The following is a 25,374-nucleotide window of genomic DNA, read 5'->3' on the forward strand; positions in this document are numbered from 1 at the left end:
AGTTGCCATGAGCTGGGTGTCGGTTGCAAACGAGGCTCAGGTCCTGGTTTGCTGTGGCCGTGGCATAGGCCGGCAGCTGTAGCTCCAATTCAACCCTCAGCCTGGGAACTTCCATATGCCACGGGTCAGTCCTAAAATGACCAATATAAACAAATACATACATACCTACATAAATAAATAAATTTCTGAAAGGAAATTCCAGCTTGAGACACACATGTTGGAATTACTCCTGGATAGGGGGGTGTAAAAAAAAAGGTGAGGGAGTTCCCTTTGTGGCACAGTGGAAATGAGTCATACTAGGAGCCATGAGGTTGCAGGGTTGATCCCTGGCCTAGCTCAGTGGATTAAGGATCTGGTGTTGCCATGAGCTGTGGTGTAGGTCACAGGTTCGGCTTGGATCTCGCGTTGCTGTGGCATTGGTGTAGGTTTGTAGCTGTAGCTCCGACCCTTAGCCTGAGAACCTCCATTAGGCTTGGTTTCAGCCCTAAAAAGTGAAAGAAAGAAAGAAAGAAAGAAAGAAAGAAAGAAAGAAAGAAAGAAAGAAAGAAAGAGAAAGAGAAAGAAAGAAAGAAAGAAAGAAAGAAAGAAAGAAAGAAAGAAAGAAAGAAGAAAGAAAGAAAGAAAGAAAGAAAGAAAGAAAGAAAAAGAAAGAAAGAAAGAAAGAAAAAGAAAGAAAGGTAGGTGAGAATTAAAGTGACACACTGTATAAATTGACCAGGGTCCTCCATGGTATATCATCCTGTGTTCTCAGGAATCTCTCTTTAGCAATAAAGAACAAAGGCACTGAGTTATCCATGATCTGAAAACTCACCATTTCTATAAGTTCTTTATTCTGTATGGAGAGTCACCTCATTACTTATTTCTGTGGCTGTTCTGTGGGCTAAAGCACAGTGCAGGGGGAACACAAGGACCAGTGAGCCACTGGGGTGAAGAGCTCTTGTGTCCTCACTGCCTCATCAGGCCATGAACCTGGATAAGAGCATCCCCATGGTTCTCATGGGGGGTCCATCCTTCTCAGTTCCTGGCCTTTGAGTGTGCCGGGAATGGGCTTCTCTGCCCAAAGCATAGCCCCTAGTTTGGGAAGGTTTCATTCATACTGCTGGTGAACTGGAGACTCTTATCCTAACCAACCCATGCCTATCAATGTTAGGTACTCTTCCTTCTTGAAATCTAGTTTTGGCCAATAAAGACACCAAAATAACTTTTAGCGAATTACTGAAACAGTTTAAGCATTGAACATGATTTTAGTATTTCCAGTCACATGAAAAAGTATATCCTTTTAGGGGTAGGCCATGTGAAAGAGAGATTGACATTATTTCCATAACACGTCCTTTCTTCCTCAAGTGAGTATAGTACTTTTTGACATCACATAATAAGGATGTATAACAAAAGAACTGTGGGTGTATGCGGCCTCCTTGCCTGTGGTAAGACACTGTTCAGTTTTCCTGAGTAACCAATAGGGAACAGCTGATTGGACAATGTGTGAGTTAGGGATGCTCCCCCCTGCTCCATCAAAAATTCTCATGTAGGAGTTCCCGTCGTGGCGCAGTGGTTAACGAATCCGACGAGGAACCATGAGGTTTCGGGTTTGGTCCCTGCCCTTGCTCAGTGGGTTAACGATCTGGCGTTGCCGTGAGCTGTGGTGTAGGTTGCAGACGCGGCTCGGATCCCGAGTTGCTGTGGCTCTGGCGTAGGCCGGTGGCTACAGCTCTGATTCAACCCCTAGCCTGGGAACCTCCATATGCCGCAGGAGTGGCCCAAGAAATAGCAACAACAACAACAACAACAACAAAAGACAAAAAGACAAAAAAAAAAAAAATTCTCATGTAACTTACACTCTGCCCTCCCTATCCTCAGGTCCATCTCCTTGGATTCCATCAACCGAAGATCCTGTAGAACTCTATTTACTCTTGGAAAATATCTGTGTATAAATGAACTTGAGCCTTTCAAACCAGTGTTTCCAGGGTCACTGGCATACCTAGGTATATATTAGAGGGGATGTATTATGAAAAGAGTCTTACATGGTAACAGAGGCTGCAAAGTCCTCCAGTCTGCTATCTGTAACCTGGAGCACCAGCAAAGTCATGGGCACAAGCCACATTGAGGCTTAAGGCTGAAAACTGGTGAGCGGGTGGTGTAACTCCAAGTCTGTGGCCAACGACTTAAGTACCAGGGGACCAGCGATGTCATTCCAGAATCTTAAGTCTCAAGAGCCAGAAGCTTTGATGTCCACGGGCAAGAAGGGAGAGAAGGAGGGACTTTGCTCTGCTTGTTTGATTCAGGCCCCAAGGGATTGGACAATGTCCCATATATTTGATTAGGGCAGCTGTCTTCACTCTTCTGATTCCAGAGTTAATCACCCTCCAGACATACACAGAATTAATGTTTTAGCATCATTCTGGGCAGCCTTTTTGATTTTTTTTTTGTATTTTTTTTTAGGGCCACACCTGCAGCATATGAATGTTCCCAGGCTAGGAGTTGAATCGGAGCCATAGCTGCCAGCCTATACCACAGCCACAGCAACATGGGGTCCAAGCCATGTCAGTAACCTACACCATAGCTCTATGCAATGCAGGATCCTTAACCCACTAAGGGAGGTCAGGGATCAAACCTGTATCCTCATGGATCCTAGCCGGGTTCGTTGCTACTGAGCCATGATGGGAACGCTCTTGTTTCATTTCTTTTTTTCTTTTTTTTTTTTTTGTCTTTTGTCTTTTGTTGTTGTTGTTGTTGTTGTTGCTGTTGTTGCTATCTCTTGGGCTGCTTCCGCGGCATATGGAGGTTCCCAGGCTAGGGGTCGAATCGGAGCCGTAGCCACCGGCCTACACCAGAGCCACAGCAACGCGGGATCCGAGCCGCGTCTGCAACCTACACCACAACTCACGGCAACGCCGGATCGTTAACCCACTGAGCAAGGGCAGGGACCGAACCCGCAACCTCATGGTTCCTTGTCGGATTCGTTAACCACTGCGCCACGACAGGAACTCCTTGTTTCATTTCTTAATAACAATTAAAGATTTTTATATTTGGGATAAAACCCTCAAAATTCCCAACTTGTTAGGAAGAAGTCTCTAGAATTTCCCTTAAATTTTTTCTTATTTCCCTGTTAGCCTAATTAACATTAATTTTCCTAATGTCTTCATCAACATCTGTGAGACACCTTGAGGTAAAACTGAGACCCAAAATATGGCTTCCAAAACCAGTTCTTTGTTTGTTTGAAAATATGTGGTTTCTTGTATTTCTCATTGTGGCTCAGCAGGTTAAGGACCCGGAGTTGTCTCTGTGAGGGTATCAGTTTGATCTCTGAGCTGGCTCAGTAGGTTAAAGATCTGGCGATGCTGTAAGCTGTTCGGATTTGAACCTGGCCCAGGATGTGCTGCAGGTGTAGCCTTTAAGAAAAGGGAGTTCTTGGAGTTTCCATCGTGGCGCAGTGGTTAACGAATCCGACTACAAAACATGAGGTTGTGGGTTTGATCCCTGGCCTTGTTCAGTGGGTTAAGGTTCCGGTGTTGCCGTGAGCTGTGGTATAGGTCGCAGATGTGGCTTGGATCCCGAGTTGCTGTGGCTGTGGTGTAGGCCGGCAGCAACATCTCCGATTAGACCTCTAGCCTGGGAACCTCTCCATATGCCACGAGTGTGGCCCTAGAAAAGACAAAAAAAAAAAAACCAAACCAAAACAAAACAAAACCCTAATAATAATGACTCAAACCAATATAACCCAAGAGAGGTCCCCTCAAGAAAGAGTAAAGGATATACCTTCACAAGATCTAGACAGTATGCTCCCAACATCACCCAAAGAAGTAAACTGCCTTCGAATCAGGAGTCAGGTGCGCCCCAGGCTGAGCAGCTGAAATGTGTCTGCTGTGGACAGATACTTCATGATCTGACAGGAGCAAGGAGGAAAAGGGGTTGGAACGTGTGAATTGTGCTTAATATGACGAGAAGAAAAGAATTTTATTTCTGTGCCTAGTGGCATGCTTTCATCAGATCCTGTTTTGAACTTATCTAAGTTTGAGGGAACACTAACTATTGTTGGAAAGGGATTATGATTGGGTTCCCAAGGCCCCTGGAAAATGGCTGGAGCTAATTGGCATCTGGGGAGCATCTTCTGGGAAAAGCCTTAAAGAAAGCATCTCCTGGCAGCAGCTGGCAATATGAGGACCAGCTTATGTGTGATTCTCTCACCTTTATTTCTCCTCTGGCTCCAAGTTCCCAAAGAGCTCAGAGCACCCACCCTCAGTGGCTCTCAAACTCAGAAATGTTCCGAATTCCCCTGAGGGCTGGGTGTCTTACTGTACTAACATTCTCAGATTTAGTGTTTTAAAACCACTTTGCAGAGTCGATCCCATCTTTCTGGGAAGAAAGGGGTCAAAGGTTACACTGTCTCCTCTTAGTTACTCCCTTTTAATTTCTAAACTCCACCCAGAGAAAAATCTTTTAATCTGTTTACTACCAAAAAGGGGGGAAAAATTTTAGTTTGTGTCATTCACCGGGTCCTTTTATGAATGTCCCACTGCACTATCCCCAGGCCCCATCCTTACTTCTCAGTGTGATTGTAACCTGACCGCATTCAGAGAAACTTTCACTTGGGCCTGGAGTGTCATTTCCTTGCTCCCTGAATTGGCTCATGCGCTACTATGTTATCAACATAACACTCAGTGGGAACTTCATGCAGGGACTCGTGTGGTTTCCTTTGGGAAAGACATCGCTGTCTTCAGGAAGCTCTTTTAAATCTGGGACATTTTGATTATTTTCATCTGGCCAAAGATTTCCCAACAATAATGCCTTTGGTTCTTTGTTCCTTTCTTCTTTTTTGCCTGCCTGCCTGCCTTTCTTCCATTCTTCCTTCCTTCCTCCCTCCCTCCCTCTCTCTCTTTCTTTCTCTCTCCCCCCACTTTTTCTTTCTTTTTAGGGCTTTGCGGGGAGCCAAGGAGATGCAAGGACTCAAAAAAAAGGACCTTGCCTGATGGCAGAAAAACCTGAAGGCAAGTTCCTAACCAAGGAAGGGAGCTCACCTGAATGGTCCATGCCGAAGGTGGGCTTCTGGTCAGGATAAAAAGCCTGCCTGAACGGTAAAAGCCGAGGGCAGGCCTCAGGTTTCAGCTCTCATTTTGATGTTTATGGGGAAGAATTGGGGCTTTCCTGGGAAAGCAATTTCCATGTTTGCGCTGAAGAACATGGATTGTTTCTCAGGTGACCTAGTCTATCCTGTTGTTTTATTTGTTATTCAGTTTTCCTCAGTCTTTCCTGATTATTTGCTTATTATTCTTATTTTCCATTCTTATTTTCCTGTGGTGATTTGTGATTTAACAGAATTATGACAATAATATAAGAAGAATTTCATCCTGAAGGACTTTCCCCTATTTAAATCCAACTTAATTAAAACATAGTGTTGATCTACTAACTAGTTATACAGTAAACTTTAGAGTTAGGATTTTAATGAGGATCATAGAAGTTAAACATATATTACTCTTGATCAAAAGACACCTAGCTATGAGTTATAGAAGCTTTTAAGTGATAGCTAGTTAAGTTGGTTTATATTTTCTTACACTGTCTCCTTGCCATAACGCTTTAAAGATAAGCCCCAGTCTAAAAACAAGATTTGTGAATGCCCAATTCTTGTGTCCGTGACCTCTTCAACTTGTGGAGACTTGCTGGCCATGGGATGATTTGTACTGGGTCTCCTCCTTTCCACATGATGTATTGTACCTAATTGCCCTTAAATTGTACTCACTAAATTTAGTTAAGACAAAGATGTTAGAACGTGATGTATAGCTGCTGTACCATGTAAAAGTTAACCAATGTACTTTTAACACTATGATGTAATCTGTAGTGAAAAACTGTCTGTATAATCTACCACTTTTGCCATTAAAATTTGAGCAGTACAGTGCCCTGAAAAAAGGGACAAAGAGGCTGTCTCCATTGCAAAAGCCGATATCCGCCCCTCTCCTTTGGGAAAAAGTGTACACTCCCTGGCCGCCGGAGCTGGCCTCCGGCAACAGGGCTTCACCTGCAGCATATGGAATTCCCAGGCTAGGGTTCAAATCAGAGCTAACAGCTGCCAGCCTACACCAAGCCACAGAATCACAGGATACGATTCTGCATCTGCAACCCACACCACGGCTCATGGCAATGCCAGATCCTTAACCCAGTGAGTAAACCAGCATGCTCATGGATACTGGTTGGGTTCATTCCCACTGCACCCCAACAGGAACACCCTCCTTTTTCTTTCTTTCTTTCTCTCTTTCTTTCTCTCTTTCTTTCTTTCTTTCTTTCTTTCTTTTTCTCTCTCCCTCCCTCCCTCCCTCCCTCCCTCCCTTCCTTCCTTCCTTCCTTCCTTCCTTCCTTCCTTCCTTCCTTCCTTCCTTCCTTCCTTCTTTTCTCTTTCTTTCCTTCCTTCTTTCTCCCACATCAGGAACAAATTAAGCCTAACCTGTCTCACACCCAGGAATGCAACTGCTCATATTAGCAAAACTCAATTAATGCCTGTGGAGTGAATCCAAGAATAATGCTGTGACTCCTATGCACCCCCCCTCCACCACCCCAGGCCATTTTTGTCCTTCTTGAATGAATCTGATTCCATCAATTCATTTGAGGAAAGACAAAAATCTGATCAGGATTAATCTGATGGACCATCTGGAATCTAGTTAGGTATAGATTTCTGATTAGAAGTTTGCAGTTGGAAAGGGGGAGGGTGTGATTAGAAAGGTCTATAAAATCCTCAGACAGCAAAGAAAAGATGCAGACTGTTCTTCCTCTGGAGTCACCACCTGGATTCCCCACCAGGTCTGAGGTCTCAGCATCCCACCAACCACATCAGAGCTGGTAGGTTACCAATCTGTTAAGGACACCATGATTTTATTTATGTTAAGCTGGTCTTGAATGATGGCATGCAGCTAGGGATGGCCTGGAGAGCCATCCTTGTTCTTCCTTTTCAGAAAGAATAGATTTAAGGCTTTGGTTTAGTCTATAAGTTCAGTTTGGCCTTAATCCTAAACATTTTTATCAACACTTTGATTTATAACATTTTAAAATATCTTAACCAGATTTTTTAAATGAAAAAAAAATCTAACTTTGGAATTATATTTCTTGATATTTAAAATATTTAGTTTGGGGGAGTTCCCGTCGTGGTGCAGTGGTTAACGAATCTGACTAGGAACCATGAGGTTGTGGGTTCGATCCCTGGCCTTGCTCAGTGGGTTAAGGATCCGGCGTTGCCGTGAGCTGTGGTGTAGGTTGCAGACATGGCTCGGATCCTGCGTTGCTGTGGCTCTGGCATAGGCCGGGGGCTACAGCTCTGATTAGACCCCTAGCCTGGGAACTTCCATATGCCGCGGGAGCGGCCCAAAGAAATAGCAAAAAGACAAATAAGATAAAATATTTAGTTTGGGGAGTTCCTGTTGTGGCGCAGCAGAAACAATCCGACTAGGAACCATGAGGTTGCAGGTTCAATCCCTGGCCTCGCTCAGTGGGTTAAGGATCTGGCATTGCTATGACTGTGGTGTAGGTTGCAGACGCGGCTCGGATCCCGCGTTGCTGTGGCTCTGGCGTAGGTGGGTGGCTACAGCTCCGATTGGACCCCTAGCCTCGGAACCTCCATATGCCGTGGGAGCGGCCCAAGAAATAGCAAAAAGACAAAAAAAAAAAGACCAATAAATAAATAAATAAATAAATAAATAAAATATTTGGTTTTTGGAGTTCCCATTGTGGTGCAGTGAAAATGAATCTGACTAATAACCATGAGGTTGCTCAGGGGGTGAAGGAAGGATCCAGCGGTGTCGTGAGCTGTGGTGTAGGTTGTAGATGAGACTTGGATCCTGTGTTGCTGTGGCTGTGGTGTGGGCTGGCAGCTGTAGCTCTGATTGGACCCTGGCCTAAGAACCTTCATGTGCCGCCAGTGCAGCCCTCAAAAGCAAAAACAAACAAACAATCCCCCCACCAACAAAACCTTTAAAATATTTATCTTGTGCACAAATGGCTATTGTCTTAGGGTTATCTCCTTAACCTTTTCAGTCAGGTTACCTGTGGTAGCTGAGGATGGAGGCTGTGCTGGCCCCTGTGCCCCCTGCTCTTATTTTCATAGTTTTATGTCATTAAGTGAAGGTCTGAGAATTTTATCCCACCCCCCCAAAAAAAAATTGGGGTCAGCTATCAGGCTCATGGTACCCACTTCCCATTAGGAAATAATTAAGCAAAGAAGCAAATGGAAATGGCTAGGCTACTGGTGGATATTTCCTCTTAAGTGTACTAGAGCGATGCTTGTTCTAATGCCAGAAGCAGCAGAGCTGTGGTTTCGTGCCCGCTGAACCTAATGTGGAATTTGGGTAAACTGAGTCTCTTCCACCACTGCCAAAGCAGTGACTTTGACCCTGAGTTAGTTCCTCTGAAGGGTGAGGAAAAACAAAGGCTGTTTGGCCTGAGGAGGAGGTCTTGTCCCTTGTAGGTTTCCACAGGATTCCTTCAGAAGCTGAGTCAGGATGAGTATCCAGACACCACCCAGACTGCTGGACTTGGCAGCAAGAAGCTTGCTGAGGATCGAGGCCTCAGCCATCGCTGCTCTGGAGTATCTGCCCACGGAGCTCTTCCCCCCACTGTTCATGGAGGCCTTCTATGGGAATCACAGGGAGACCCTGAAGGCCATGGTGCAAGCCTGGCCCTTTGTCCGCCTGCCTCTGGGGGGCCTGATGCCGAAGCCTCATGTAGGAACCTTACAAGCAGTGTTGGATGGACTTGATATCCTGCTTGCCCAGAAGGATTGCCCTAGGTGAGTCTGATCTAGGTAACCTGGTAGGGTCCTAGGTGTTTCTAAAGATACTGCTGGGGTCAGGGAGACTGAATGATCAAGGGGTGTACCAGAGGCTTCTGATAGTGCAAATGAAGAAGCTCAGAGGCTCCAGCCACTGCAGAGTTCACTCTGGGAAATGTCTTCTGGAAATGTAGGAGTCTCTAAGACGGAAGCCTGAAAGAACATGACCTGCTTCCAATGATGCTGAAATGTACTAGCAGTGGAGAACCAGAAAAGACGGAAGGGGAAAAGGAGATAAAAGGAAGTGAGGCCAAGAGGGAAGAAGCTGACAAGGCAGCAGATGATGTCAGGGATGTAAATAAAAGCACAGGTGGGAAGTCAGAGTGTTGCCTCAATTCTGGGACTGTGGTTTTGTTCAGCGTGGATCTTTTTTTTTTTAATATACATTTTACTTATTTTATTTTATTTTATTTTATTTATTTATTTATTTATTTATTTTTTGTCTTTTTGCTATTTCTTTGGGCCGCTCCCACGGCATATGGAGGTTCCCAGGTTAGGGGTCCAATCGGAGCTGTAGCCACCCACCTGCGCCAGAGCCACAGCAACGCAGGATCTGAGCCGTGTCTGCAACCTACACCACAGCTCACGGCAACACCGGATCCTTAACCCACTGAGCAAGGGCAGGGACCGAACCCGCAACCTCATGGTTCCTAGTCGGACTCGTTAACCACTGCGCCACGACGGGAACTCCTCGGTGTGGATCTTAAAGCATCCCAGCCCATCTGCTTTTTCCCCATAGGAGATGCAAACTACAGATTCTGGATTTAAGGAATACTGACCAGAATTTCTGGAGAATGTGGTCTGGAGCCAGAGCCCATGTGCGCTCCAGCTCACCTCTGGCACCAGTGGCTGAGGACAGGTCAAGGACAGAGCAGCCCTTGGCTCCCTTGGAGTTGTTCATAGAACTTCACTTCACGAAGAGGACCATGGATGAATTTCTCACTTACCTCCTCAGGTGGGTGGAACAGAGGAAAGAGTCTATCCACCTGTGCTGTAAGAAGCTGAAGGTTATTTCAATGTCCAAGGAAAATATTAAGAACATCCTGAGTATGGTGCAGCTGGACTGTGTCCAGGAGTTGGAAGTGAATTGCACCTGGCAGCTGTCCACCCTGGCTTTGCACGCTCCTCATCTGAGCAAGATGCGCAATGTTCAGAGAATCTTCCTCTCCCACGTCCACGTGTCTCCTTTTGAGGAGCAGGAGCAAGAGCAGCAGCATGTTGCTCAATTTACCTCTCAGTTCCTTAGGCTGCACCACCTCCAGGACCTCTGTATGGAATCTCCGTCCTTTTTGGAAGGCCACCTAAACCAGATGCTCAGGTGAGGGTGGCATCACTGGCTAAGGGATAGTGAACACAATAATAGAGCCTCAAATGTATTGTCTCATTGGCTTCTTTACCCCTCAGTGCAGTATCACATAAGCACAGAAATTAAGGTGTGGGACAAAGTGGGATCAAAGCTCTGGAAAAGGACACCATACTTGGAAACTGTAATTTAGGGGGTACTGAGGTGGGTGCGTGATTTCTTCTTTAGGAAGACATGTTCAGATGTCTTCAGAGAACTGGTAAATGAAGGGGCATTGAGAAGACAAAAACCACAGTTTGTCTAAAGAAAACTGTGCTTACCAAGTTTATGACCACACACAATGTGCCTATCTTAAAGCCTCCGTCTGTAAAAGATTGTTCTATGCTCCAGATAAAGTAAATTAACATACGGCAAAGGCATGATTCTGGAGATGATGGTAAGGGAGCTGGAACCAAAAGGATACTTAGAAGTTGTAGATGGTTTGCAGAAGATGCAGGCATGAAAATGAGCCCCTGTAGACTGGCAGCTGATTTTGTGGGATCTTGCTCAGGTTAGGTTTTTAAGCACATCACTTGAAAGACTCAAGAAGATACAGGTACCTAGGTCCAAAATAGGGGCCAAAGTAATCTGAATTGAAAGAATCTTTTAATCTCACCTCCCAACATTAACTTCAACAGTGCTCATTCTTTATTGAGACAGTGTTCGGCTCTCCTCCAAGCATGTTCTAGACATGCCATTGTCTTCATTAGGAAGTGAAGGATGTTGTACTCTGCTTGACCGATGAGAAGAGAGCACTTTCAAAGATTTGTGAAATTGTCTCCATCACACAGTAAAAGTGAAAGGATTCAGCTTAAAATGCAACTGGGCATTCTGGGTATTGACTCAGATAAACCATATGATCAGAACCACTTTGGCTTTGGGCAAATCATTTGTCTCTCACCTTGCATTTGTCTCTCACCTGTACCCCAACTTCCCAAACCTAATTGTGTTTCTCCCCAGGTGCCTGAAGACCCCCTTGCAAAGCCTTTCAATAACTCACTGCCTGCTAACGGAAGAAGACGTGATGCATCTGTCCCAGTGCCCAAACATCTGTCAGCTACATGGCCTGGATCTAAGCGGTGTCATGCTGACTGAATTTAATCTTGAGCCTCTTCGTGTTCTGCTGGAGAAAGTGGCAGCCACCCTGCAGACACTGGACTTAGATCTGTGTGGGATCAGAGACTCCCAACTCGAAGCCATTCTGCCTGCCCTGAGCTGCTGCTCAGAGCTCAGGTCCTTCAGCCTGTGTGGGAATCTCCTCTCCATGGTTGTCATAGAGAGGCTGCTGCATCATACGGATGGGCTGCCTGTTTTAGATCTAGAACTTTATCCTGCCCCTCGTGAGAGTTACAGCTCTCACAGGGTTCTCCACCCAGAGAGACTTGCCCAGCTTCAGGTTGAGGTGTTGAAAATTCTGAGAGACTTGGGACGCCCCAGGACCATCTGGCTTAGCTCCAGCCCCTGTCCTCACTGTGGAAATGACACATGTGATCACTCAGTGCCCATTATACACTGCTGTACTATCCTTACCTAGTTGGTTGCTTCTATCAAAAGCTTTTCTTCTGGGTGCTAGGTGAGTGAAACCTTGGATGTAGGCTCATCATAAAGGGAATCGAGACCCATGGTTTAGACTTTCAGCTGAGGGTGAATGACAAGGAAATGGGCTCCAGCAGGGGGCAGGGATGCAGATGGGAAGGTTGACTTGGGGATTTGATGGAACCTTTGGAGACACCTGTCTATAAGAGTCAGAAACATAACCCCAAATATTTGGAATTTGGAGTGGGATTCAGACTTGAGACACAGGTTAGAGTTTTCCTTAGATGGATGATTGTGAGAAATGGTCATAAATAAATAGACCCTCTTGTAAGTGAACTGCTGTCCTCCTTAACATATTATCTTGTTTTCTGTGTTTACATCTCAGGAATCTCTAGTTACTGATGGCGGAAAAAAAAAGACACACACTTGTCTCCAATTCCAAACTCTTTGTTACCACAGTTCTTTTTTCTGAGTCACATCTTACGTCTTACTTATTTTTGTGACTGTTCAGTGGGTTAATACAAACAACAAGAATATACACAGTGGTCAACAGTCAATGAGCTATTACTGTGAGAGCTTAGCCAGACTGTGTGCGTCTTCCCCAACCCCATGCATGTCATGGGTGGGATGTGTTCCTTTTTGAATTTATCTGCTTGTGGCTGCCAAAGACAGACACGGTCCTTTTTTTTTTTTTTCCCCTTCTTTTTTCAGCTGCCCTGCAGCATATGGAGTTTTCTGGCCAGGGATCAGGTTCGAGACACAGTTGCAACCTACACCGCAGCTGCAGCAATGCCAGATCCTTAACCCACTGTTCCAGGGATTGAACCTGTGTCCCAGAGCTCTCAAGACGCCATCCATTCCATTGTGCCACATGGACGTTCCTTTTATCAACATATAAAATCATATAGGAATGAATGGCTTTACTGTTTTTTGTTGGTTCTTTTTTTTTTTTTTTTTTTTTTTGTCTTTTGTCTTTTGTCTATAGGGCTGCACCTGAGGCATATGGAGGTTCCCAGGCTAGGGGTCTAATCAGAGCTGTTGCTGCCAGCCTGCCAGAGCCACAGCAATGCAGGATCTGAGCCATGTCTGCGACCTACACCACAGCTCATGGCAACCCTGGATCCTTAACCCACTGAGCTGAGGCCAGAGATTGAACCTGCAACCTCATGGTTCCTAGTCAGATTCGTTTCCGCTGCACCAAGATGGGAACTCCTGGTTTTACTGTTTTTATACCACATTTAAAAATTACACCTTTCGTAGGTAAGCTAGGCTATCAATAAGAGATGCACTTTATTCTCTTAACGCCTCCTTCTCCTCCCTATTAGGGTAGAGTAGTATAGCATGTTTTGACATCAGCACATCAGGATTCATAAGAAAATAGCTGTTGTATACAGCATATAGTCAGACATCTGTATCCTCAGTTCCAAAACGTCATATTCAACCAACTACAGATCTCGTAGTACTGTTTACTAAAAATTCCCTGGCTCTTCTGTCTTAGCAGCCTATTATGATCCAGCAAATATGTTCCCTTATTCTTCGCATTTGTAGACTTGCACTATTGCAAATATTCTGTGTAGAGTCATAGACATTATTGATTGCCTCCAGATGTTTAACTGTCATCATTTAGGTCAGAAGCCTGGTTGAACATGGGGTAATACTGGAGTCAATCTTACAAAGTAGATGAGATATAAGTTATAAAACTAGTAACATTAATCAGTTCATAGTACAGCAGAGAGAGGCACAAGGCATAAATAATTTGAAAACAGCAAGAGAGAACGAATTAAAGAATGATTTGTAGAGTGAGGTGTAATCTGGTTACAGTAAACCAGCAAGTTCGCAGAGGATTTAAGAGCAGGAGCCAAACTCTGGAGGGATCAGGTAGAGAGAAAAAAAAGATAAATGCTTCATCTTTGTTTACAAAGATATACTTTGTCAACTTGTTGTAGGTGGTAGAGTAAGAGGAAAGATTTTCTGAGAACAAAGATGAAGATTAGCATGTGTAAGAACCATTGAAGTGAAGTTGAGTCCATAAATAAAGGTTTGCAGTCTGGGTGTTTTTTGTTTGTTTGTTTTTTTCATTTTTTTTTTTTTTGGTCTTTTCTAGGGCTGCACCCACGGCATATGGAGGTTCCCAGGCTAGGGGTCCAATCAGAGCTGCAGTTACCAGCCCACCCCACAGTCACAGCATCGCGGCATCCGAGCCGTGTCTGCAACCTGCACCACATCTCACAGCAATGCTGGATCCTTAACCCACTGACAAAGCCAGGGATTGAACCTGCAACCTCATGGTTCTTAGTCGGATTCGTTAACCACTGAGCTACAGTGGGAACGCCAGAATCCCAGTCTATTTGAATGGCAGCTACAATGGGAATGCCAGAATCCCAGTCTATTTGAATGGCAGCCGAATGTACACCATATGTGCACCTTCCACGTAGCAGAGACCAAGCTCTCCAAATGCAGAAAGGAAAAAAGGAAAAAGCTGAAGTAAGGGGAGTAGAACACCTCCAAGGGAGCCAAGGGCTGTTCTTTCCATGAACTGTCCTCAGTCACTGGTGCCATCAGGGAGCTTGAGGACACGTGGTCCTTGTCTCCTGACCACATGCTCCAGAAGTACTGTCCAGTATTCCTCAAATCCGCAGTTTGCACCTCTTATGGGGAGAGAGCAGATCAGTTGGGATGCTTTAAGATCCACATTGAACATGGAATGAAAACAGCTTTGAGATCCACATTGAACACAGAATGAAAACACAGTCTCAGAATTTAGGCAACACTCAGACTGCCCACCTGTGCCTTTATGTCACATGCCCGACATGGTCACATTCCTGACATCGGGTACTCCCTTGCCCTCTTCTTCTCTCTCTGCCTTGCTTACCTCCAGCTCCATTTCCCCTTCCAGCCTTCCTGTTCTCCACTTCTAGTGCCTTTAAACATTCCCGGGAGGACATGTGGGCATGTTCTTTCAGGTTCCCCTGCATCTTAGGCATTCCTACACTTCTGTGTGTGTCTTCTTTCTTTCTTTTTACGCAGTGGGGGCCCGCACCCAAGGCATATGAAACTTCCCAGGCTAGGGGTCGAATCGGAGCTGCACCTGCCAGTCTACACCACAGCCACAACACCAATTGTCTCTTCAGGGACTCCCATTGCATTTAGAATGGTTAAGCAATGAGGTCCTACTGTATAGCACAAGGGACTCTATCCAATCTACTACAGTAGAATATGATGGAACATAGTATGAGAAAAAGAATGTATGTATGTGTGTGTGTGTGTGTGTGTGTATATATATATATATATATATATATATACATATGACTGGGTCACTATGCTGTACAGCAGAAATTGACACAATAGTAAATCCACTATACTCTAAATAAAATAAAATAAAATAAAATAAAATAGTTAGGAAGCAGAGCAAAGGAATGCCTTCAATAAGCCCAGACTCTTGCATTTTTCCATACATAGAAAGGCATGAAAATCATGAACATGAGATGTATCAGTATTGTCACAGGCAGGAATCTTTTGATGTTTTTCTAATTTTGTTTTCTTTTAGCAAAGGTGTCTGTATGTCTGCCTCCTCCCTTAACTCTTTGGAGAAGCTCCTCAGAGCTGAGAGGCGACTTTTCTGGGCTGCAATGCTCAGGAAGGACATATTTCTCAACAGAGATTGTTCATTTTTGGTTAGTGGACATGCTCTTCCAAGGACTAATCTCAATCCAAAGTGCCCTGTCCTCACTCACCTGATTTCTAGGAGTTGGGTGGAAACTCTTCGTACTTTCTGTCTTATTTTGCTGTGAATCTAAAGCTGCTCTTAAAAGCAAAGTCTGCTTTATAAAATATCATTGCAAGCCTTTCAGCTCTAAAATTATAGGGCTCTATATATTAAAAAAAATTTTTTTTCTTGGATTTCCCATTGTGACTCAGTGGTTAACAAATCCAACTGGGAACCATGAGGATTTGGGTTCGATCCCTGGCCTTGCTCAGTAGTTTAAGGATCTGGCGTAGCTGTGAGCTATGGTGTAGGTCAAAGATGCAGCTCTGATCTGACTTTGCGGTAGCTCTGGCATAAGCTTGCGGCTGCAGCTCCAATTAGACCCCTAGCCTGGGAACCTCCATATGCCGCAGGTACAGCCCTAGAAAAAGACAAAGAAAAAATAAAAAAATTAGAAAAAACAGTTCTTGTTTATTGACCTTTAAGCCAAGTTAAACGTTTTATTTTTTTATTTTTTATTTTTTTGTCTTTTTGCCATTTCTTGGGCCGTTCCCTTGGCATATGGAGGTTACCAGGCTAGGGGTCAAATCAGAGCTGTAGCCAGCGGCCTACGCCACAGCCACAGCAATGCGGGATCCAAGCCGCATCTGCAACCTACACCACAGCTCACAGCAACGCCGGATCCCTAACCCACTGAGCAAGGCCAGGGATCGAACCTGCAAACTCATGTTTCGTAGTCGGATTCGTTAACCACTGAGCCATGACGGGAACTCCAGCCAAGTTAAACATTTTAAAAAATACTCATGTACATTTCTTTTTTGCCCTTTCCAAGGCATGCAGAAGTCGCCAGCCTAGGGATCAAACCCAAAAATACAGCAGTGACATCCTTAAAGTTTAACCTCCGGCCAGCAATAAATTTCCTCCCATGTATTCTTTAAAAATACTAATTACCTATTAATCCCATGCAAACTATTACATTTAGAATGGATAAACAATTAGAGCCTACTGTATAGCACAGGGAACTATATAAAATCTCTTAGGATAAAACATGAGGGCCGATGATATGAGAAAAAGAACATATATATATGCATGATGTGAGAAAAAGAACATATAAAAGAATATACACATATATGGATCACTTTGATGTACAGCAGAAATTGGCACAATATTGTAAAGTCAGTATAATTTTTAAAATAATTTAAATAAATAAATAATTTTTAAAAAATTTAAATACTAATTACCTTTATAACTTTAATTCTGTTTATAATTTTCAAAGAAATTTTGTATTTTAATATTTCAATAAATCACTGCAGAAAATATTTATACTGTAATAGCATTTATGAAAAAGCAAAATTTTTAAAATACTGAACATTATACTCCTGCTTGCAAAATTAATTTAAATCCCCTGATCTGATCTATCAACAGATGGCCTAGGAGACCTGAGGCTCAGAATATCTCAGAATATCTATCACTAGAGATGAATTCAGTTGCCCCTACCCGCTCCTTGCACTGGCTGCTTGAGCAGCTTAGGCGAATAGGATTCAATGATGGCCCCATGAAAAAGCCGAGTCTCATTTCAGGTCCTGAGTTTTGCTGTCGTCCCTGTTATAAGGACCCAAGGGTAAGCTAGAGAGATGAAGATAAGGGTTGTGTCCACTAGGGGGGGAAAGAATAAAAAGGTCCTTTTATTTGAGCACTTACTCTGTGCTAGCTCCAGGGCCAAGCTTTCAACCACTGTCATCTCATTGGATCCCATTAAAATTCCCTAAACTGAGGGTGCATCACTATTCTCGTTGTAGGGGAAACTGACACTCTTGCCTCAGATCCCGTCAGCACATGTCCCTTCCCTCCTCCGAGTCAAGGATCCCAGCATCTGGATCCTTAGCAGGGAGCCTCCATTTCCGTGCGCTTTGTTTACGGCCACTGTGATGGTAAACTTGGTGTGTCAGCCTCACTGTGGGACGGCATGCCCGGACAGCAGGTCACACATTAATTCTGGGAGGATCTGTAAGGGCATTTCTGGAAGAGATCAGACTGGAATCAGTAGACTGGGTGAAGACACTCGACAATGGGAATGGCCTGGTCCTACCCTGTGGGGGCCTGAATGGAACAGGTAGGGCAAATGCTCTCCTCTCTCTTCTTGCTCATGACCATTGGAGCTTCTGACTCTTGACCTTGAGACTCCTGGATGAACACCGGTGGTCCCCTGGTTCTCAGGTCTTCAGCTTTGACTTGGAGCTACACCCTCAGTTCCACTGCTTTCCAGCCTTAAGACGTGGCTGGACTTACACCACTGGCTTTGCTAGTTCTCTGGCTTCCAGACAACCGAATGTGGGACTCCCCAGCCTCTATAGCTGTGCAGGCCTCTCCCAATAATGCATATCTGTCTCTACACATACACGCAACTCTCCAACAACATGCAATTGAACTGCTCAGGTTCGCTTACCCACAGATACCTTTCCACAGTAAACAGAGTTCTACAGCATCTGTAGCTGGCTGATTCTGAGAGTGTTGAACTGAGGATGGAGTGGGCCAACTATGAGTTGTATACAATACATAACAGGTACATTGTATATACAATATATAACATTGTACCTTCTGACATGCTGATGTCAAGACATGATATACAAGTCTTCCCTGATATGAGAAACAGGAGTTGTAATGATAATAATGTCAATTCCTCATTGACATAACCCCTCCCTGAAAGCATAAAACTTTTGTATATTTTTAAAATTTTTTGCTAAACCCATGGCCTTCAGAAGTTCCTAGGCAGGAATGAAACCTGGGCCACAGCAAGGATTTTTTTTTTCCCCTTTTTTTAGGGCTGTGATTGTGACATATGGAAGTTCCCAGGCTAGGGGTCGAATCAGAGCTACAGTCGCCAGCCTGCACCACAGCCACAGTACTGAGGGATCCCAGCTGCATCTGCGACCTACACCATAGCTCACAGCAACACCGTATCCTTAACCCACTGAGCAAGGCCAAGGATCACACTTGCATCTTCATGGATACTAGTCAGATTCATTTTTGCTGCACCACAACAGGAATTCCTATATACATATTGCCAAACTTATGGCATATGGAAGTTCCTGGAGCTAGGGGTCAAAGCGGAGCTGCAGCTGCCAGCCTACATCACAGCCATAGCCACAGCAATGCCGGATCTGAGCAGCATCTGCAACCTATGCTGCAGCTTGCAGCAGCAGCAGACCCTTAACACACTGAATAAGGCCACGGGTAGAACCTGCATCCTCATGGATAGTACTCGGGTTCTTGACCTGCTGAGTCACAACAGGAGCTCCAGATATAATTTTTAAGTGTGGTATAGTAATATTAAAACCATGTTAAATGCCTGTACTACTTTGGGATTTTGCGATGGAATTTGGGTGTCTTTACTGGCCACAACAAGGTTAACTCAAGATGGACAATTGTCAACCCATCATAGGCAAGAGGTGGTAAGAACCAGAATATGAAGTTTATCTAGACTGTGGACAACACCTTCCAGAACTGGGGGCCTTGTCTTGTTCTCTGAAGTTCTTTGCTAAACATACAAAGGCCAGAAACATACAAAGGCCAGAAACAGTAATGGAGCCACCAGGACAATCATGAGGAACGCTCAGGACCAAGGTCATGGCCCGAGCCAGCAGTGAGGGCCCTACCAAGGCTTCTCACGCCAGTAGCTCATTGGCCACAGAGGATGGTCCCCTATTGTGTGATAATCCAATGACCAACCACAGAAAAAAGGAAGGAGGTAAGAGATGCCCCAGAAACATTAGAGAACTTGCAGAAATGGGCAGATTGCAGGCCATAGACGATGTAGTGTCCTTTTTTTTATTATTATTACTTTTTTTGATGTCAGCAACTGTAAACACTGAAGTATAAACTGAGAAAACAGAATCATACATCACAGAAGGCAGCAGGTATTTTACACGGAGGGTCTCTTTATTTCTAACCATTACATTACAAACACCCACCCAGGGATAACTGAAACATGGATCGCAAGCCCATATCCACGTCCATAACATAGGCTATTTCTTTTTTTTTTTTTAATTTTTAAAATTTTTTTGTCTTTTTGCAATTTCTTGGGCTGCTCCTGTGGCATATGGAGGTTCCCAGACTAGGGGTCTAATTGGACCCCTAGCCGCCGGCCTACACCAGAGCCACAGCAACGTTTTTTTGTTTTTTTTGTTTTTTTTTTTTGGTTATTTTTTTGTTTGTTTGTTTTGTTTTTTTTTCATAGGCTATTTCTGACTCTGTAAACACACATCCCTGAAAGTCCCATCATATCCCAGGGTCAACTGTTCCCCCTGCAATATTGAATGGCCTTCCTTTTTCCCATTCACATGGAGCATCAGTCTGTTTCCCCTTCAAGATGGACCGATGTCCTTGATGTCAGATTCCCAGCACCCAGAAGAAAGCATTTGATAGCAGCAATCACCTAGGCATGGGTATCAGGGCAGTACACGATGGGCTCCAAGTGATCACATATGTCATCACCATAGTGGGGACAGGGGCTGGGGCTGATCCGAATGGTCCTGGTACGTCCTAGGTCTTTCAGAATCTCCAGCACTTCAGCCTGGATCTCCTTAAGTCTCCCTTCAAGGGGAACTCCCTGAGGGCTGTAACTCTCCTGAGGGGCGGGATACCACTCATGACTTAAATTGGGCAGCCGTGCCACATGTCGCAATATCTTCTCCATGTTGGCCATGGAGAGAAAGTTCCCACATAGGCTGAAGTACCTGAGCTGGGAGCAGTGGCTCAGAGCTGGCAGGATGGCCTCAAACTGGGAGTCCGTGATCCCACACAGATCTAAGTCCAGTTCCTGCAGGGTGGCTGCAACTTTCTCCAGCAGAACTTGGAGGAGCTCAGGGCTAAACTTGGCCAGCATGACACCACTCAGATCCAAGCCTTTTAGCTGCCTGATGTTTGAGCTCTGGGACAGATGGGTCATGTCTGATTCCGTAAGCAGGGTGTAGGTGATCGAGAGGTTGTCCAAGGGGTGATCCAGGCACCTGGGGACAAACCAAGCCATTAGTTCCTAGATAGCAGAGTGCCGGGTTACCTCCAGGCAAGAGACAAGCATTTCCCCAAGCTGAGGTTGTTCCGACCACCTGATGAAGGTCAACACACACGATGCCCAATCTGATTTGAGGCTGAGTCCCATCCCATTCCCTGTGGGACTGGGTCATGCTCTCAGAGACTTGAAACTCTCTTTCCCCATCATCAAGCAGAGTACAACATCCTCCACTTGCTTGAGGATGAATGCAGATGTTGGCATGTCTGAAATCTGCTCAGAGGAGAGCCTCACACAAAATCTCAATCAAGTCTGGGCATCACCGAGTATTAATATTGGGAGATAAGACAAAATATGCTTTGGATTCAGGTTCCTTCCATTCACGCTTGGCCCCTAGATACACTGATCTCAGCCCAGGTGGGGCTCCTGAGTCACGTGCCTAAGGAACCCACCTGGACAAGATCCCACAGCAGCAGCTGGAGTTGCCAGTCTGCAGGGGCTCACGTACACCCCTGCATCACCTGCCAACCTTCTACCACTTGTTATTCTCCTGTTGGCCCCAGCTCCCTTACCATCCTCTCCAGGACCACGTATTTCTTATCCAGTGATTGTCCTATCTGGGGCAAAACATCAACTTTTACAGACGGAATCTGAGACACACTTGTTGTGGTCACAAACCTGGTGAGCAGAGAGATTCTTTTAGAAGTGCTCTAGTCTGAGGTGTGTTCCCTCCTCAGTGGACAGTTTGTGATCACTGTTCCCCAGCCCCTGGTCCACTCTCACCTGAGCATCTGGTCCAGGTGGCCTTCGAGGAAGGAGGCACATTCCAGATGGAGATCCCGGAGGTGGTGCAGCCTGAGGAACTGAGAGAGAATTTGGACAACATGCTTCTGCTCCTGCTCCTCAAGTGCAGACATAAGGATGGGGGACAGAAGCAGTTTCTGCACGTTGGTCATCTGGCCCAGGAGAGGAGCAAACGTGGCCAGGGTGGACAGCTTCCAAGTGCAATTCACTTGGACCTCTTGGATACAGTCCAGCTGCACCTGAGCCAGGACCTTCATAATATTTTCCATGGGCATGGCAGAGATGCTCAGCTTCCTGCAGCACAGGAGTATGGAATCTTTTCTCCTCTCCACCCATCTGCTGAGGTAGGTGAGGAAGGGATCCAGGGTCCTTTTCTTCAGGGAAAGATCTATGAGCACCTTCAAGGGAGCCAAGGACCGCTTTGTCCTTGACCTGTCCGCAGCCACTGGTGCCATCTGGGAGTCTGGGGACACCTGAGTGCTGGATCCAGACCACATGTTCCAGAAGCTCTGGCCAGTATCCCGTAAATCCAGCACTCGCAGTTTGCACCTCCTACGGGCAAAGAGGTGATAGGTGAGGATGCATTAAAATGTGACACAGAATGAGAAGGCAGCCTCAGAATTTGACACAGATGTGCCTGCCTGTGCTTTTACTTCACCTGACCCTTGCCCCCTTCCTCCCTCTTGCCTCACTCTCCTCCATTTCCATGTGCACCTCCATCCTTTCTGGGTCTCAGTTTTTAATACCTTGAGCTTCACTGGGGCATGTTCTTTCAGGCCCCCGTGCATCTCAGGCACTCCTCCTCTTCCAGAAGGTATTTCCCGCCGTGAGCCAAGGCCTCTGAGTTTCTTCACTGGCCTCGTCAGAACCCTCTGGTCCATCCCTTGTCCATCCACTTTCCCTCAACACAATTATCTCCTCGAGGATGCCCAAACCCCAGCAGGCTCCCCGGACCAGACTCACCTGGGGCGAACTTTCTGGGCAAGTAGGAGGTCAATGCCCTCCAGCACTGCCTGTAAGGGCCCCATATAAGGCATGTCTATCAGGCCCCCCAGAGGCAGGCGGACAAAGGGCCAGACTTGCACCATGGCCTTCAGGGTCTCGATGTGTCTCCCATCAAAGGCCTCCATGAACAGTGGTGGGAAGAGCTCCGTGGGCAGATCCTCCAGAACAGAAATGGCCAAAGCCTCTTCCCTCAGCAGGCTGGTTCCTGCCAGGTCGAGGAGTTTCCGTGGGGTCTGGACACTCATCGTGATTCTGCTCCTAAAGGAATCCTCTGGAAGCTGCCAGGAAAAAGGGCAATCAATTAGGGCCAGCTTTAGAATACCCTGTCTCCCTATCCCTCAGAGGAACCCAGTCATTGCCAGGGTCATTGCTTAGCAGTGTGTTGAAGTGCCTCGTTTAGCCCCAATTCCACTCTGGGCTCATCGGGCACAAAGCTGTAATTCCCTGCTAGATTTGTAGCAGCCTCTCACACGTACCAATAGTGAATAAAGTCTATCCGTATAATTCTTTCTACTACTTTGCTGAATTCGTGTCCCTTTGGGAAGTGGGTACCAAGAAGGCTCAAGGCTGACTCCAATCTTTCTTTGGGGAAGACTTCCAGACCATTATTTAAAGCCCTATATATATTGGAATTAGAATGACAAAGGAGACAGCATTGTCTATATTATCGGTTACTGCAGTTAACCTCGCTGGTAAAGTTTAAGGATATACCCCTAAAATGAAGGCCATTTGTGCTCAAAATAAGGTTTTTTTTTTGGCTGTGCTGGCAGCATAAGGAAGTCCCCAGGTTAGGGATCCAATTAGTCCTGTAGCTGCCAGCCTTTGTGAGGCCAGGGATCAAAGCTCATCCTCACAGACACTATGTCAGGTTCTTAATCCACTGAGCTACCACGGACACTCCAAAAATAAGTCTTTTAAATGTCAAGAAATAAAATTTGAAACATGTTTTTCATTAAGAAGGCCTGCTTGGCTAAGACATTGAAAAATGAGGTAAACCAAAGCACAAAAAATGTTTGAGATTCAGGCAAACCTACACTTTGAGGCACAACCAAAACCTTAAATCTGTTCATCTGAAAAGAAATAATTAGAAAAAAAAAACTCCCCTTGCCATCCTGAGCCACATACCACCATTTAAGACCAGCTGATTACAAGAAGAGAGTATTCTTGGAATTTCCTGTTGTCACTCAGAGGTAGCAAATCGCTAGTATCCATGAAGTAGCAGGTTTGATCCCTGGCCTCGCTCAGTGGGTTAAGGATCCATCTTGCTATGAGCTGTGGTGTACGTTGCAGAGGCGGCTCAGATCTAGTGCTAGTGTGGCTGTGGCTTAGACCAGCAGCTGTAGCTCCGATTCGACCCCTAGCCTGGGACTTCCATCTGCCTCAAGTCCAGCCCGAAAAAGAAAAAAAGAAGAGAGTGTCCTTAATTGCGCTTGTTACCTCACTACTCTAAAGTGGTTGGTGCTCAGACCTCAAACTTGCAGCCAGTAACTCCAAAGCCAGAAGATTTTGCATCTTTTCTTTGGTGACTTGGGCTTTTATAGACCTTTCTAATCAAATCATCCTTATTTGCATCTTCTAAATTCCAATCAGGGATACCAGATTAGATTCCAGAGGCCCATCGGGTTAATCCTGATTGGATCTTCATTTCCCTCCAGATGACTTGATTGAATCAGATATCCATTCAGGAAAGAGGAAAGCATGATGGAGGGAGAATCACAAAGGCATTCATGGATTCACTCCACAAACACTGATTGAATTCTTCCAACCAGGACAGTTATATTCTGGGGGTGTGAGATAGGGAAGGGATTATTGGTTCCTGACATTAGAAAAGAAAAAAGAAATTGAAAACATCCTTGTTAGGCATCTTTGGCCACATTAATTGTCAAAATATCACGGAATTAAAACAACAGCTTGAAGAGAGCGGTGGTGTTCCCCAAGAAAACGAATGAAAATTGCCTCTGGGGAGTTCCCGTCGTGGCGCAGTGGTTAATGAATCCGACTAGGAACCATGAGGTTGCGGGTTCGGTCCCTGCCCTTGCTCAGTGGGTTAACGACCCGGCGTTGCCGTGAGCTGTGGTGTAGCTTGCAGACGCGGCTCGGATCCCGCGTTGCTGTGGCTCTGGCGTAGGCCGGTGGCTACAGCTCTGATTCAACCCCTAGCCTGGGAACCTCCAGCTCCGATTCAACCCCTAGCCTGGGAACCTCCATGTGCCGCGGGAGCGGCCCAAGAAATAGCAGCAACAACAACAACAACAACAACAAAAAAGACAAAAAGACAAAAAAAAAAAAAAAAAAAAAAAAAAGAAAATTGCCTCTGTATCAACTTGTCACTTAGGTGTTATGTCGGAAACATAAGAGATAGTGAGCCTAGCCAGGCAGCAGGGAAGTGATTGTGGGGTGTAATTGTTTTTCCAACCTTAAGCCCCACCTTTTCTGAAGGTGGACAGGTCAAAATCACCAAGAGAAGTGGGGCGGAGGCTGGGCAGTGTGCAGCTAGGCATTCCTAAGGGACCACATGGGTAATCTCAGCAATGTCAAATCGGAGATTTTTTCCCTCTTGGGAAAGAGGGAGATTTAGACATTTCTTTGGGTGGTATGAAGAAATTAAAAGGGAGTGGCTCAGAGGAGATGGTGTCTTGAGGGTGTTTCTTCCCAGAAAGTTGGAATCAGGCATAAAAAGATTTACAGGAGTTAAAGCAGTGGCACATGGTAGGGGGAGCAGCTTGCAGATTTTTCACTTGCTATTGCCTCCTCTGGAATGCTCTCCCCCCCCACCACCACCCCTGCCGCCCCAATTCCTTCATGGCCCCCTCTTTCTCAACTCAGCAATCTCCTGGAGAAAGACTGTCGCTTGTCAATCCACCAAAAAGAGATTCAACATACCCACCTCACTTTCTCTGTTACCCGCTTTTTCTTTTCTTTTCTTTTCTTTTCTTTTCTTTTCTTTTCTTTTCTTTTCTCTTTTCTTTTCTTTGTCTTTTGTCTTTTTAGGGCCACACCCATGGCATGTGGAGGCTCCCAGGCTAGGGGTCGAATTAGAGCTATAGCTGCTGGCCTACACCACAGCCACAGCCACACAGGTTCCTTAACCCACTGAGCGAGGCCAGGGATCGTACCCGCAACCTCATGGTTCCTAGTCGGATTCGTTTCTGCCGTGCCACAAT

At 45.5% G+C, this 25,374-nt stretch overlaps 2 protein-coding genes across 2 annotated transcripts; one reads left to right on the forward strand and one right to left on the reverse strand.

The window, feature by feature from the left end:
- Positions 1-8,456: 8,456 nt before the first annotated feature.
- LOC100517287 (PRAME family member 27-like) lies at positions 8,457-11,682 on the forward strand. Its single transcript, XM_084965694.1, has 3 exons — positions 8,457-8,764; positions 9,546-10,124; positions 11,109-11,682. Exons 1-3 carry the CDS (start codon positions 8,478-8,480, stop codon positions 11,680-11,682), a joined length of 1,440 nt encoding a protein of 479 aa, XP_084821820.1. The 5' UTR covers positions 8,457-8,477.
- An 8,143-nt stretch (positions 11,683-19,825) lies between these two features.
- On the reverse strand, positions 19,826-22,465 carry LOC100737881 (PRAME family member 12). The gene is made up of 3 exons (XM_005665016.3): positions 22,169-22,465; positions 21,185-21,757; positions 19,826-20,399 (listed from the first exon to the last, which is right to left on the reverse strand). Exons 1-3 carry the CDS (start codon positions 22,453-22,455, stop codon positions 19,826-19,828), a joined length of 1,434 nt encoding a protein of 477 aa, XP_005665073.3. The 5' UTR covers positions 22,456-22,465.
- Between the last annotated feature and the right edge of the window lie 2,909 nt (positions 22,466-25,374).

Source organism: Sus scrofa, chromosome 6 (assembly GCF_054392235.1).
Source record: "Sus scrofa isolate SSC_HxYL_T2T_F1_AM1 chromosome 6, Sscrofa_HxYL_maternal_Yorkshire_Landrace_v2.0, whole genome shotgun sequence".
In the NCBI taxonomy this organism is placed as follows: Eukaryota; Metazoa; Chordata; class Mammalia; order Artiodactyla; family Suidae; genus Sus; species Sus scrofa.

What these genes read in the sequence shown, in the direction of transcription:
- LOC100517287 (XM_084965694.1), top strand. Translation starts at nt 8,478, where the DNA reads ATGAGTATCCAGACACCACCCAGACTGCTGGACTTGGCAGCAAGAAGC. An exon ending in GCCCAGAAGGATTGCCCTAG is followed by an intron (nt 8,765 to 9,545) that starts GTGAGTCTGATC and finishes TTTTCCCCATAG; the next exon opens with GAGATGCAAACTACAGATTC. An exon ending in CACCTAAACCAGATGCTCAG is followed by an intron (nt 10,125 to 11,108) that starts GTGAGGGTGGCA and finishes GTTTCTCCCCAG; the next exon opens with GTGCCTGAAGACCCCCTTGC.
- LOC100737881 (XM_005665016.3), bottom strand. Translation starts at nt 22,455, where the DNA reads ATGAGTGTCCAGACCCCACGGAAACTCCTCGACCTGGCAGGAACCAGC. An exon ending in GCCCAGAAAGTTCGCCCCAG is followed by an intron (nt 21,758 to 22,168) that starts GTGAGTCTGGTC and finishes CTTTGCCCGTAG; the next exon opens with GAGGTGCAAACTGCGAGTGC. An exon ending in CACCTGGACCAGATGCTCAG is followed by an intron (nt 20,400 to 21,184) that starts GTGAGAGTGGAC and finishes GTTTGTCCCCAG; the next exon opens with GTGCCTGGATCACCCCTTGG.